The sequence below is a fragment of the Vespa mandarinia genome, chromosome 23 (assembly GCF_050613455.1).
Source record: "Vespa mandarinia isolate Hongniang chromosome 23, ASM5061345v1, whole genome shotgun sequence".
In the NCBI taxonomy this organism is placed as follows: Eukaryota; Metazoa; Arthropoda; class Insecta; order Hymenoptera; family Vespidae; genus Vespa; species Vespa mandarinia.
Genome location: NC_140832.1, coordinates 40,110 through 52,993, shown reverse-complemented (window position 1 = coordinate 52,993; position 12,884 = coordinate 40,110). Strand labels below are relative to the sequence as shown.

General features: G+C 40.8%; 2 protein-coding genes across 5 annotated transcripts in view; both read right to left on the bottom strand.

Moving 5' to 3' along the window:
* Pde9 (phosphodiesterase 9) overlaps window positions 1–1,068 on the bottom strand; it is a 55,317-nt gene extending 54,249 nt beyond the window's left edge. For both annotated transcript variants that reach the window (XM_035885404.2, XM_035885405.2), the window contains exon 1: window positions 415–1,068. The gene's annotated coding sequence lies outside the window, so the exon portion shown is untranslated. The remainder of the gene's footprint in view (window positions 1–414) is intronic.
* Window positions 1,069–3,648: 2,580 nt separating this feature from the next.
* On the bottom strand, window positions 3,649–6,340 carry Ada2a (Transcriptional adapter 2A). 3 transcript variants are annotated; one of them, XM_085663654.1, is made up of 4 exons: window positions 6,134–6,339; window positions 4,567–5,931; window positions 4,043–4,223; window positions 3,649–3,894 (listed from the first exon to the last, which is right to left on the bottom strand). In XM_085663654.1, the coding sequence occupies exons 1-4, from the start codon at window positions 6,195–6,197 to the stop codon at window positions 3,720–3,722; spliced, it is 1,785 nt and encodes a 594-aa protein (XP_085519780.1). In that variant the 5' UTR covers window positions 6,198–6,339; the 3' UTR covers window positions 3,649–3,719. The 3 variants fall into 3 exon arrangements, with proteins under 3 accessions (XP_085519780.1, XP_035741315.1, XP_035741313.1); XM_035885422.2 differs by lacking the exon at window positions 4,567–5,931 and having other exon boundaries at window positions 3,659–3,894; window positions 6,134–6,326; XM_035885420.2 differs by lacking the exon at window positions 3,649–3,894 and having other exon boundaries at window positions 4,082–4,223; window positions 4,506–5,931; window positions 6,134–6,340.
* Window positions 6,341–12,884: the final 6,544 nt, after the last annotated feature.

Below are 12,884 nucleotides of genomic sequence, written 5' to 3'. Positions count from 1 at the left end.
ACTTTGCGAGCTCGTAGAAATCGACGATGCGGATTCGCGGGAAGCGTCGCGTCGCGTCGCGACCAAGTAAACGACCTCCTCTCCTCTCGCTCGCTCGACACTCTGTGAGAAAGAAAGACAGACAGACAGAGAGAGAGAGAGAGAGAGAGAGAGAGAGAGAGAGAGAGAGAGAGAGAGAGAGAGAGAGAGAGAGAGAGAGAGAGAGCGCGAGCGAGAGAGAGCGAGAGAGAGCGAGAGAGAGCGAGAGAGAGCGAGAGAGAGCGAGAGAGAGCGAGAGAGAGAGAAAGAGAGAGAAAGAGAGCGAAAGAGCGAGGGAGAGAGAAAGAGAAAGAGAGAGAGAGAGATAGCGAACTCTCATCTCGACCTTCGGCCATTTCATTCGGTATCACGACGACATTGCTGACGGAGACTCACCGATCTCTCTCGTGGGAAAAGCTCCGATCGTCGATCCTCCTTCCTCCTTTCTAGTCACGAGCGATAACCTCCTCCTCCTCTTCCTCCTCCTTCTCCTCCTCTGTTTTACTTTTTTTCACAGAAAAATCCTCTCTAGCGGAGAAAAGAGTGGATGGCGTTTACGACTGGGCTCACGGTCAACCAAGAGAAAGAGCCTCCTCTCTGGCACGCACGGTTCTCCTCTTTTTAAGAGGATCCTGTATCCTCTAAGATCCTCCTGTATCTTCTTCGACGCTCCTACGTCGAGGAAAAGTGAGAAAAAGCGAGAAAGAAAGAGGGGTCGAGGGGTAGGGCAGGGATGGGGTGGAGGAAGGGGGAAGGGGAAAATAAAGAAACAGAAAGAGAGGCTCTTTTCTCCTCTCGAAGGAAAAAGCGTCCAACTATTTTTCTTTCCTCGGAAAACGCTCGTGCGAGCATATAATGTATATTATAGAGTATATCGCGAAGCGTCGTCTTACGACCGAGAGAAAAGAGAAGATGCGCGCGCAAACGAAGGAGCAAACGCGCGAGCGAAACGCGAACGGCACGTCGCACGCTTCTTTGCAATACACTGAATATATTTTGAGCTGTGCGCCTCTCTCCGTGGAGACTCGCCGCCTGGCGCTTTGCGCGCGCTCGCTTCCCCTTCGGCTTGGGCTCGGTCGACCTCGGTATTCTTCGGTCAGATCCGGTGACCAATCGCTCAGCTTCCCGGCCGGCTTCCCTCGGTTTGCCTCGTACACGTTCGGCTTGACGACGAGTGCAACGCGCGGCCTCGCTCGATCGGAGCTCGAGGAGCAGCGCAGAAGCGCAGCAGCGCATCAACGTACCCATATCTTGTCCTCTCCTATCGAGTCGCGCTACTCTCGACCGCTCTCGGCTGCTCTCGACCTTTCCAATCCTAACGAACCTATTTTCTTTTTTATCCTCTCTTTCCTTTTCTCCCAACGTCGGCGATTTTTCTTCAGCTTTTGTAGCCCGATTAGGTTTTGGCGAGACAAGGAGCTTCCTCTTCTTATTCAACCACGTACTCTCTTCTCGTAATCCTCGTCAATTTTTCACACCCACTTTCTCGAATATTCCGCGTATCTATTTATCATCGCTACGCTCGTTGCTATACTACAACCTTCTCGTTGAACGAGACATCATGCACGGCTTGACGACAATAATCAAAGAAAAGTAAACTGGTCGGTTTAAAAGCGACCTCCTCGAGAAAAGGAGATGATCTTTATCCTTCGCGTCCGATCGTGTCTCCGCGATCGATAGCTATTTCATTGCGCGAAAGAAATTGCAAAGATTTCACATTTGTGCTGAGACAAAATTCCAAAATAACTTAGCGCGAACGAGAAACCTCGATTCGATTTTTTTCGATCCTACGTACTCTATATGTGCACCATGCACTGTTACAATTAAAATATCTATTCTCCTACCGTTCTCTAATCACTCCTCGTTAGATCCTAAAAAAAAAATAATCGTACGTAAGATCAAAAATTTTAAGGATTCGCCGATTTAAAATTCGCCGTCGGCGATCTTTATCGTTATCGTCAACGTATCCGTTAATACGTACCAGTACATACGGCCGATGTCGATATCATACGATATCGTCGACAGAAGGCGTCCCCATTAGAGAATTCATTGTGGAACGTACACATTTGCGCGTATACATTATGCAAATTGATTCCATCGATTGCCCGCTTAACCCTACCTTACGCGGAAGCGTAAAACTTGCATTAAACAATTTTTCATCGGATCGCCGATCAAATTGTCCAATTTACAAAGGAACGTCTGCACTAGGAAAATCCATTCACATTGCCGAGTAGACGAAAAATTTGTAAAAGAAACGCACGTTATTGCGTCGCCTAAGAAAAAAGAAAAACTTGTTCCAAACCAATACACCAGGATAGGGTTATTTAATCAAAGGCGTAAAAAGCTATTGCCGAGGAGAACGGAAAATACGTCGAAAGTTATAGTAGCACGCATGCTCGAATAGCACTTGTTTCTAGATAACATTTCTCTCGAAATCGACACAGTTTTTCCATCTTCGCGCGAACCTTTCCGATTGCACGATAAAATTAGTGGTAATTGCTTCGGGTTTATAGTCGATTAACGATCAACATAATTATCTTGAAAGGTTTGCGCGTAGGAGCAATCCCGACGATAAGTACAGTGAATAGGCATACGGACGATAACGCCCACCGGTTCAGTCACGTGCGTCAGCACGATTTTTACGAAAGATCCTTAATATTCGTACGGGCGCAATTAGATTCATTCGAAGTATTCTACGTTTTCGCTACGGACGTGTTCGAAATGTTTGTATTTGTTTTTCTTCTTTTCATAGAATGCGCGACTATAATCGCTTTACCAAAGGAGACGCATTTACATACGAGTTAGGAAAGATGGCGCGACTCAATGGATCGGATCAAAATGAATGCGCAGTCGATGGCGCAGTTTTCTTTCTTTCTTTCTTTCTTTCTTTCCTTTCTTCCTTCCTTCGTCGCCCAATTTCGCTAAACGTATATGTTACGTGTATGTCGCCTTCTTAGATCGCACACCCAACGCGCTGGTCATTATAAACAACGTTTCTCTTTTTCCTTGCCACTCGTTACGCTTGATCCTGCTGCGATCCCTCCGTTACATTCCGTCGCATAGCGCGAAAAAATAAAAGAGAGATGATACGGCGCGATAGAAGAAAAGTGCAATTCGCAACGAGATAGATGATATCCATGGAGCGTAGCACGGTGGCCAGAAGGTGCCCATTAGGGCGTGTTGGACGACGTTGGACGGCGCAAAGGAGAAAGACTGTACGATCCTTATCGCAACCCAGACGCTTCGGCAAAAGAAAGCATCGCGAGAGAGTAGGGGGATGTTGTTGGCGCGATTGCTTCGTGGGACGATGATGAGCGTGCAAAGTCAACCCGTACGCAATTACCTGACTGTTAATGTGCGGTTGTCGGTCCTACGATTAGCGGTTTTCTCTTCCTCTCTCTCTCACAGAGGATGATGCTTGCCTTCTCACCCTGTCGCAAATCGATGCGCAATTGTGTAACTGGACGCAACATTCTCCCGGCTAGTTGATAAAGAGAGAAAAATGAATTAAGTAAAGGAAGAGAAAACGAAAGAAAAACGAAGAAGAGAGGCGATTTACTTTTATTGAAAAATGGAATGAGTGTTGTCGCATATCTCGAAAGGAATACGCAGATATATATATATATATATATATATATATATATATATATATATATATATATAGATATTTACAGTCGTGAGATCGATCGTAAGGGAAAGGATCAGTACTGCAAAGATCTTTTCGTTTGTATATCTTCCAGGATCGTTCGTAGCTCTTCGTCCTCGAGACGTCCTTCGAGACTGGGAATCAAGGCTTTGGCTTCCTCCGGAGTTTCCGGGCACAAATTTGCCAACGAGGCGAGTTCGAACTTGTGTAATTTTTTTTGCATCAATAAGCTGCAATGTAATTAATCGATATGGCTTTAATAAACACGATGTAGACACGGCGTAAGCATCCGTGTAAACGCTGGTGAAAATACGTTAAGAGGACGTTAAACTCGACTCTTTCAAAGTTCGAATTAAAAATTGTCGACGAGAGTATTACCTTCGGACCGCTGCGATGGTTTCTTTATTTTTAAATCTTCCAAATCGATTAGTATACGTTAAACTCTTCATAAAGACTTCCGAAAATTCTTGTTCCTCTTCCGCAGACTCGTTTTGAGCTTTCCTATGTTCCAGCAGCATGTATACTTCGGATATTAACAGCGTTTCCGCGTTCTCGAATTCTATAAAAAAAAAAAAAAAAAAAAAAAAAAAAAAATTATTTTGGTCCAGAAAATAAGATAACGGTGAATCTTGGCCGAGCAAGTATCGTAACGACGAATAAACACGTTTACGATATTAATGTTATAGAAAATTTTTTGTTATAGGAATTACAAATAATACGGCTCTTTCTTGCAGATTCTACAGATATCTCGATGCGCCATACTATCTCTCTTTAATGTTACAACTTAAATTTAGCCTGACTAATGGACACGGCGATAAAAAATATACGAAAAAAGACTTACGCGTATTTAGTATCGTCCGATACACGTTATCGTGCCATTAGAAATCATTAATTTGGTTTATTTATATATCCTTCGTCCGTCAAGAAATCATATATCTTACGCGTTTTATTAACATCGATTTTAAGAAGAACGCGAGCTTGTGCCAAACGCAGAGAACCACATTTTTTATTTTCCGTAATTAATATATGTTTGTAATCCAAATAGCTCGCCGGTACCACCCTTGTCACGGAACACAATAGCTTTTCGTCGCTGGTAAGCCTTTCATAGCCTGGCAGGCCGTTAATTGCGAGAGGCGGGGCCGCTCTTCTCTGCGGTATATTATGTCCCATCGATATATTAGAATTCGCAACGTTATCCGGTAATACGCTCTTCCAACTATATTCTGGATTATTTAAATATTGCTTTCTATCTCTCTCATTCTCCTGGCGTAGCTTCGATAATTTTTGAAATATCGAAACACTATGAAAACATCTTATACCGTTGATACGAAAATCGACGAGTTTATTGATATAATTTTTAAGTTCGCCAACGCGATGAAGCCCTTCCATAAGATAATCGAAATCCATTCCCCCCGTAAGTTGCATGAAAATTAACAGCCTCTCTGCAAGAGTACGCGTTATCGTACATTCGTACCTCTGCAACCAAGATATCGTTCTCCTTATCGCTATTAATCCGTGATCTCGTATGATCTTCCTTCGTCTCTTACGTTCCTTCAATCTATTGTTGTAAGCCTCAACGATAGCTACTTGCAAAGACCTTCCCAATTCGTTGTCCGAATCGTCCGAATCAAATTGATCGTAATTTAAATCGGATACGAGTAGCTCCGCGTGATTATCAAAGTTCACTTCGAAGTCGGACCTCGCGGCATTATATCCGGCTAACATTCTACAATTGAGGGTATCTGTGGCAAATCTAGGTGGTTCCTCCAAATCGTGCAATTTGTAATAATACGGTATAGGTTCGGATGCAAATAAACTGCCTCTAGTTTCATTAATCTTTGGCAATCCGGGCAGGGTCTGATTATCTACGTAGTTCTCCAAGTAATGCGCCTTACATTCCTCGGTAGACTTGCCGTCTATTCTTTTGGACACGTCAACCCAATTACCAAAGCCGCATTCTTGTACAACATTTAATAATTCCAACTCTTGCTTCGCCGTCCAACCGCTACCATCTACCAGTTCGAACTCATTCTTGGCGATAACGTAATCGTGATAGTTCCTGTGTTCACCCATTTCCCATCCCTTGGAGAAACATGAAGGACACAACTCCACATTGACGCAGGCCGCACACCTCACGTAAGGCTCTCTCAGATTGGTTTTGCACGCGCAACAGATTGGATCTGAAGTAAGGATTTCGTCCTTCACGACTGACACCTCGACGAGTTCTATGTCATGGCCAATATTCTCTGTTCTATTCGACGGGCAGTCTGAAAGAGGAAAATGTATAACCTTACTTTAGACCTTTCATGTTGACGCGTACACGCTCTCGCATATCTATTTATTATTAGTCGTTATTGAAACTTTTTCGAGTAGTATCGCGATATTCATTTACGACGCCTTCATTTTCTATCTCAAGAGGTTATGATCGCTCGATTTAATTTTCCTTCAAAAAAAAAATCGAGTACGTACCTTTAGGGAACTGCAAATCCGCCGCATCTTCCTCCGTCATATCCGTTAGATTTGGATTGGCCATATTATATTGTTAAATCGTATGCTTTATCGAAAATAGAAAACAAAACGGCCGTCCACTTCGATCTCGTGTCGTAACAAATGCGGAACGTATGTTTTCCGTTGGGAAGCCGGTGGCGCTTCGTAGGACGTTGCCAGATGGCGCTGCAAAATATTCTTCAGAGATACGGAAGATCGATATTAGCGTTATTTTGATCCCTCGGTAATGCAGATTATCTCGTATTAAAAATGTACATCGAGAAAATTCAAAATTACGAAAAGTTTTCCGTTATTAGTTTCCCCTTTATTTCTCATTTCGATCTCGTTCAAGAACTCGCGAGGACTTTTATTTTCTTATATATCGTTGTCAATATCGATATATAACGATTCCCAGATGATTATTAATAATTGATATTTTCTTTAACGACGCGCAAACCCGGAAAACGAATAATACACGATCTCTCTCTCTCTCTCTCTCTCTCTCTCTCTCTCTCTCTCTCTCTCTCTTTCTCTTCTAGTATTCCTCGTACGGGACGTGCTCGTGAAAAAGGAAAAAAGAAGAAGGAAGAAAAAAGGAAAAAACCTTGAATGGTGGAAAATGCAATGGGAGCATGGTGAGGATAATGAAAGGATAAATAATGTAAATACGTCCAAGTACTTACATTATGCATATATTGCGTATGTTAATCGTTTGATTATCTAAGCGTTAAATTGTCACGAAATATTTCTTGTTTCATTCGCAAACACGGCATTCTCATTTTATTGTTTCATTATCTAACACACTCGACTCAATTTCAATTTTTCAATTTTAATATGTGTATTCGATAATAATTCGCAAGAAAATGTTATTAGGACAAAAGTAATCTTCGGCCATTGTTTTAACGGCCTTTTCGTTGTTTCAACGATTTTCGTTGAAATTATACGTGCGACAACTCATACATATATCAAATGAAGGCGCTTTAAAGAAGCATTGTTTATTCCGCGTTTCGAAGTAAGCGTTACTTGCAAGCCATTTAAGAAATAATTAACAGTGACCTTCGATGTTAAGAAATATTCGAATGCGCAGCTATAATTTGACGCGAAGGCAATCGTTCGAACGCGATTACCTGCGCGCACAAAGCGAATAACGAAAAGCTTCGATAAGTGGTTAAGCATAGAACCGGTTTGGTATTACTATGTCTTCCTATGAGACTAGCTGTGGCAGACGGAAAGAAAAAAATTAACGCCTTCCTTGCCGAGAATTTATGCCTCGCGCATTATGTTCCGGCGCACGATTTTCATTGTATTTATTTCTACGTCGGGTAACGATAGACCACGAACTTTGTGAATTTTTTCGTTAGATCGATTTTGCATGATGGAGGAGAAAATAAGACGCGTTACGGCAAGTGCCACGTTAATAAGTGATACGGCCTGGCCCCGCGGTCGAGAACGTAAAGAATTTCAAACACAGCGCTACCGTTATTCCAACGTATAATTCCTCGCTCGAAATCTTCCTCACAAGCGGTTCCGCCGATGCGACGGTCAAAGCGGTGCTTTTGACCGTCTTATTCAAAAATTCAAAAAATTATAGAAAAAATCATCCAATTATACGTACCAATTTCCCTTCGACATACCTACATATATATAGATGCCTACTTATTAAGAGATACCTAAATAAATGTGCTGCCAATAAGTATAGCGCGGCCTTTATGCGAAGCGTCATAGAAAACAATGAAAGATCGCGGCCTTGCTCGTCGTCAAGGAATCCGTTCGTCTTCTTGCTTTTATCTTCGAAGATAAGAGTTTTTGAATCTAAGAGAGATTACGCGTTAAGATGCTTGTCAAAACGATTGACGGTCAGTGACCGATATCGCGAATTTCTCTACAATCTCCATCTTTCTCACATGTCGTTCCTTCGACGTTTTCACGGTAATATGTATATATGATATGCATATATGTATATACATATACATATATATATACATATACATATACATATATATATATATATATATATGTATATAACCTAAATTCGTAGCAATTCAATCGTAGAAACAAGATGATAAAAAACGAGCCGAAGGCAACGACGCTTCGATACCACGACTTCGATGTTGGAGATGGCAACAGGAAGGACGATGTTCTCGATATAGCTCGCGCGTGCTTATACGATAGGGTTTACGAAGGGACTACCATGAGAGGGTAAGTTTTATTACGACTCAACGATTCTATTTATTACCCGTTATATTCCTGACCCGACGAATCGTCTTTTTCGGCGCATAATTATTTCTATAATTAAAAGGAACGATCGCGAGTCGAGAGAATGGAGGTGAAAGAACGATTCCTTTCTAAGGGGTTATCGGACCTTTTACGGTTCATTTGTGACTTCAATTTATCTCATTAACATCGCCGCGGGTATTACTATATAACGGGACACTCACTAGCACCGAGTGCATCGAAATGATGCCGAGCTTCTTTCGTTACGAGCGCATCGAGAGAAGCTGCGTAGGCGTCGCGATACTACTCGATATGCGCGACTCGGCTTATATTTTTAATCGTCCATCGACGATCATCTTCTCGAAAGGAGGACGTGCGTGCGATAGAAAACCAACGATCATATCGAATATTACCGATCAAGTACGATGCCAAGATTGCACTTTGACATTCACGAAGCGAACGCTGTTCAACTGGTTCCAATAACAATACGTCTGCAAGAAATGCTTACGACTTTTTTAAAATGTCTACACTGCCAAATTCGTACTTAAACGCTTTTATCCTAACTTTCTTACGGCTTTGTAACGAAGCTTAAAGTTCATTGCACCTAGAAGAGAAACGTCGTCAACGAGGAGAAAATGCTGTCACGGCTGTCGTCCAACATTATAAGAGCGTTTTAATAGTTTTCTTTCTTTCTTTTATGCCTTTTGTATCTCGTGTCCCATCACGTGACTCGAATATACTTCCTATGTATCGGCAGTAGAATGAGTTAAATTCTTACGTTCTTATTTATGGACGCATTCATTACGTTTATCGGCGATCGTAAGGATAGTACGAATGGCATAACCGATCGAAAATAAAATAAAATGATCTTTTTCGATCTTGAGGAGGAACTCAAAGTTGTTCTCCTTTTATCGAACATGTTATTACGGTCGAGGTAACGTAACACATCGTTATCGTAAAGGTGGAGTCTCCATTGATCAAAATAAAAATACTCCTCGTAGATGATCGCCGATGATTATCGTAGTCGAGCTATAAGTATAACGGGATAATCTGGATGAGTTTCCTTATCGTATCTATGTACAAGTTTATATCTAAGACTCTTTCTGGTTCAACTTGGCGCCTATAGAATCTAACGCTATTTCTCATAAAAGAATCGACCCAGTTCGATCTATCCCTTTAGCCTCTATATAGGTTCTCGCAACAAGAACCGCAACAACTTTCCTAACTGATTGTAATCGGTTTTTCTGCCGTATGGACTTTGTTTTCTTCCTCCCATATGCAATTGAAACTAATTTAGCACTACTAATTCGCAGAGATTAACTGTTTCCTCTCAAACCGTCGCGTAGGTTAACTATTAAATTTATTTATTGTCCGATTTCGAACGGTTACTGGTCTGGCTTGAATCTCCGACGAAAATCCGAAAAAATATGAGCCCTCAGAAAAACGATATGGGTTATGATAAATATTTATGATGATAGAATTAATTAATAGACGATAGAAATATAATACATTTACGTGTAACGCGTAACATTTGAATAACGAGACGAATTTATTTGTTAGAATACTAACGTATGTACATTGCGCTTTATTCATATATACGTATACTTGCGTGCGTATATATGTACACACGTATATACGTCCTAAATAAGTATTCCTGCCTAGTAAGATAATGACTCAGATAGGTGCGCACCATCTTCAAACTAGTCGTGGACGAGTGCATAATCGCTATTTCGAGATATTTCATTTGATCTTTTGCTAATGCAAATTCTTCTCTTAATCTTAAAGGTCTCTTAATCTTAAACAGCCCGTCGACGCTTTTATTTATTCGTAACATGCTCATATTGAGAGAGAGAGAGAGAGAGAGAGAGAGAGAGAGAGAGAGAGAGAGAGAAAGAGAGAGAGAGAGAGAGAGAGAGAGAGAGAGAGAGAGAGAGAGAGAGAGAGAGAGAGAGAGAGAGAGAGAGAGAGAGAGAGAGAGAGAGAGAGAGAGACAGCGTATAAAATGAATTCATCTATTGAGTTGGCAACTAAGAAGTGATTGCAGATTTTGTCGTTTCCTTCTTATTTAAAATCCGCAATCACTTAATTGCCAACCCAATAGAACGACCGGATAACTATTTCTTGTCTTTTGTGCAATGTACATTGTTTCTCTATAATTATGCGATTTTATATACCTATTCGTTAAAGGATCAATGAAGTTTCAATTTTTTCCAATTTCGTGATTACGCGCAAGTGTCACTCGATAATCCTTTGAGATAAATCCAACGGAGATTTTTCTTTGTCAGAATCGACATACTATTCGTCAGAGTTCATCGACCTCTTCGCAATTCTTGGAACCTCGTCGCATTTCATTTTTCATATTTTTCATACGAATTGTCGTGTGTGCGAATGGAAGAAAAAAGAAAAACGATGACACGAATGTATTCCCCCTAAATTATCGACTTGACAGACCGAAGATGGATATGATATCTACATATGTCTATATAAAATGCCATCGATTTTGGGTACCTTGCAATCGATCAAGATGAGAACGACTTTAGAAAGAATCGGAGGTGTAGGTAAAACGTCACGGTTTCCTCGCAGGCAAGAAAAAATAAATGATTAAAATAATACAATGGCCATTAAGTGGTAATCGAGCAAATGGAAGCGGTAATAAAGAGACAAAGGAAAAGGAAAAGAAGAAACTTTTATCGACAGTAGTGCGCTGATATGAGTCGAAATAAATTAGAAATAGGAGATAATGAAATATGTCCGTTTGTCCTTAGTCATTCTGATCTTTAACGTTCAACCAATTCTAAGCGTTCTGTATCTTTTGATACGAAGTTTCGACGTACAAGAAAAAAAAAATCGGGTGAAGCCCGATAGGGGATATCGGATCGCCGGACGTTTAAGATCTCGAAACGCGTTCTTGTTTCTTGCCTTTGAAATAGAAAATAAGTAAAATTGATGCGATTCGTCTTAAATATTGTTTCCTTTTTTCTTTTTTTATTCTTTTTTCTTAAACCTGAGCCAGAAACGACACGATATGAATGATTTTCCTCTTAAGCAATCTTTCTATCGTAAAACCGCAAGGTCTTTGTAGATGAACCGTTGCGCGTCGTACTTCCTCCCGTCATACCTCCCTCCATCTCTCGCAATTAAGCAAACGTGTTTTTCGATAAATACTCACGCTCTTATACTAGTAGTCGATTATAAATATTCAAACGTTTGTCAATCGCCTTGATTTGACGTCAATTTATTGTTAATAATTTTTAACAATTAACCAATGTATTTGTTATTAATGAAAACTCGTAAAAAAGCAAATGCTTACTTTTGTTTTTGTTACGACCGACGCGCAGAAAATTACATAAATGTATCCGTACTTTCGGACAATTGGCGACATCCGCGAGGTCGGCATTATTACGCGAAACGCGGACGATAAGAAAGATTCGCGGCAAGAGCGTAGATCAGTCTTAGTTTTAAATGTAACCATAGTTACCCGGAACATTTAAGTGGAACACTTACGAAGCTGTTTCTAGGACAGTAGTTTTGAACTTTATACACAATGGACCTCCAAACTTACAACCCTATGTCAGTGGTGTTGTCTAAACTCCCTGAAACTCGGTCAAATTTACGCACGTCCAAAGCTTTTCTATTTATTCATTTGACATTAAAACGCGAATATCGGTGGGCCACGACTTAAATAAAATCCTTTCCCTTCGGTAGGACGATTAAGGACGAAGCGGCGATTATTTCTTATTTCGATCAGCAAGCAAGAAACATCTCTTTCTATGCAAATTACCATGAGTCACGATCGCTATTTGACCATCCTACAAATTTATTGTTAGTTTTTCATACTAAAACGAAGAATAAGAAGAGAGAAGGACGTTTCAGGGAGAAGCATTGACGTTTCTAGCGTCTAGTCATTCGATAGAGCCGTTCGACTCGTTAATCGCATATGGATAATTAATGAGACCCACCGAAGGATCTCTCTCTCTCTCTCTCTCTCTCTCTCCTTCTCTCTCTCTCTGTCTTTCTCTCTCCCTATGGATGGTCGTCAATCTATCCTGTAACGCAACCGGTCGAAACCAGTTTTCTCTCTTTTCTCGTAAAGCCTTCGAACGTTCGATCTTTGTTGGAACTCGCGCTGCGACGTAGACTTTCTAGACTTTTATTAAATAATCACTCTTTGCCATCGGCTATAATCGTTGTATTTGTCATAAGTTTGGAAAAACTTTTAATATATTTTTTTTTCTTCTAACTCAATAAATAGAAAACGATTTGGTTTTCGTTAAAGGTAACATAAAAAGGTTTCCTAAATTAGGATTGCTTTATGGAAAATACAATGAATCCGCCTAAGTTTTAGCCATTCGAAGTCAATCCGAGTGAAACGTTTAACCGAACGAAATGGTCGGGTTTCGATTTAAGCGTACAAAGAATATATCGATAGAAAGGATATCGATATGTGCGAGAAGGATAGCGATACTGGATTAATACGTCTGGCGTAATTTTGATCGAGCGCGCCTTTTCGCGTCGAAAG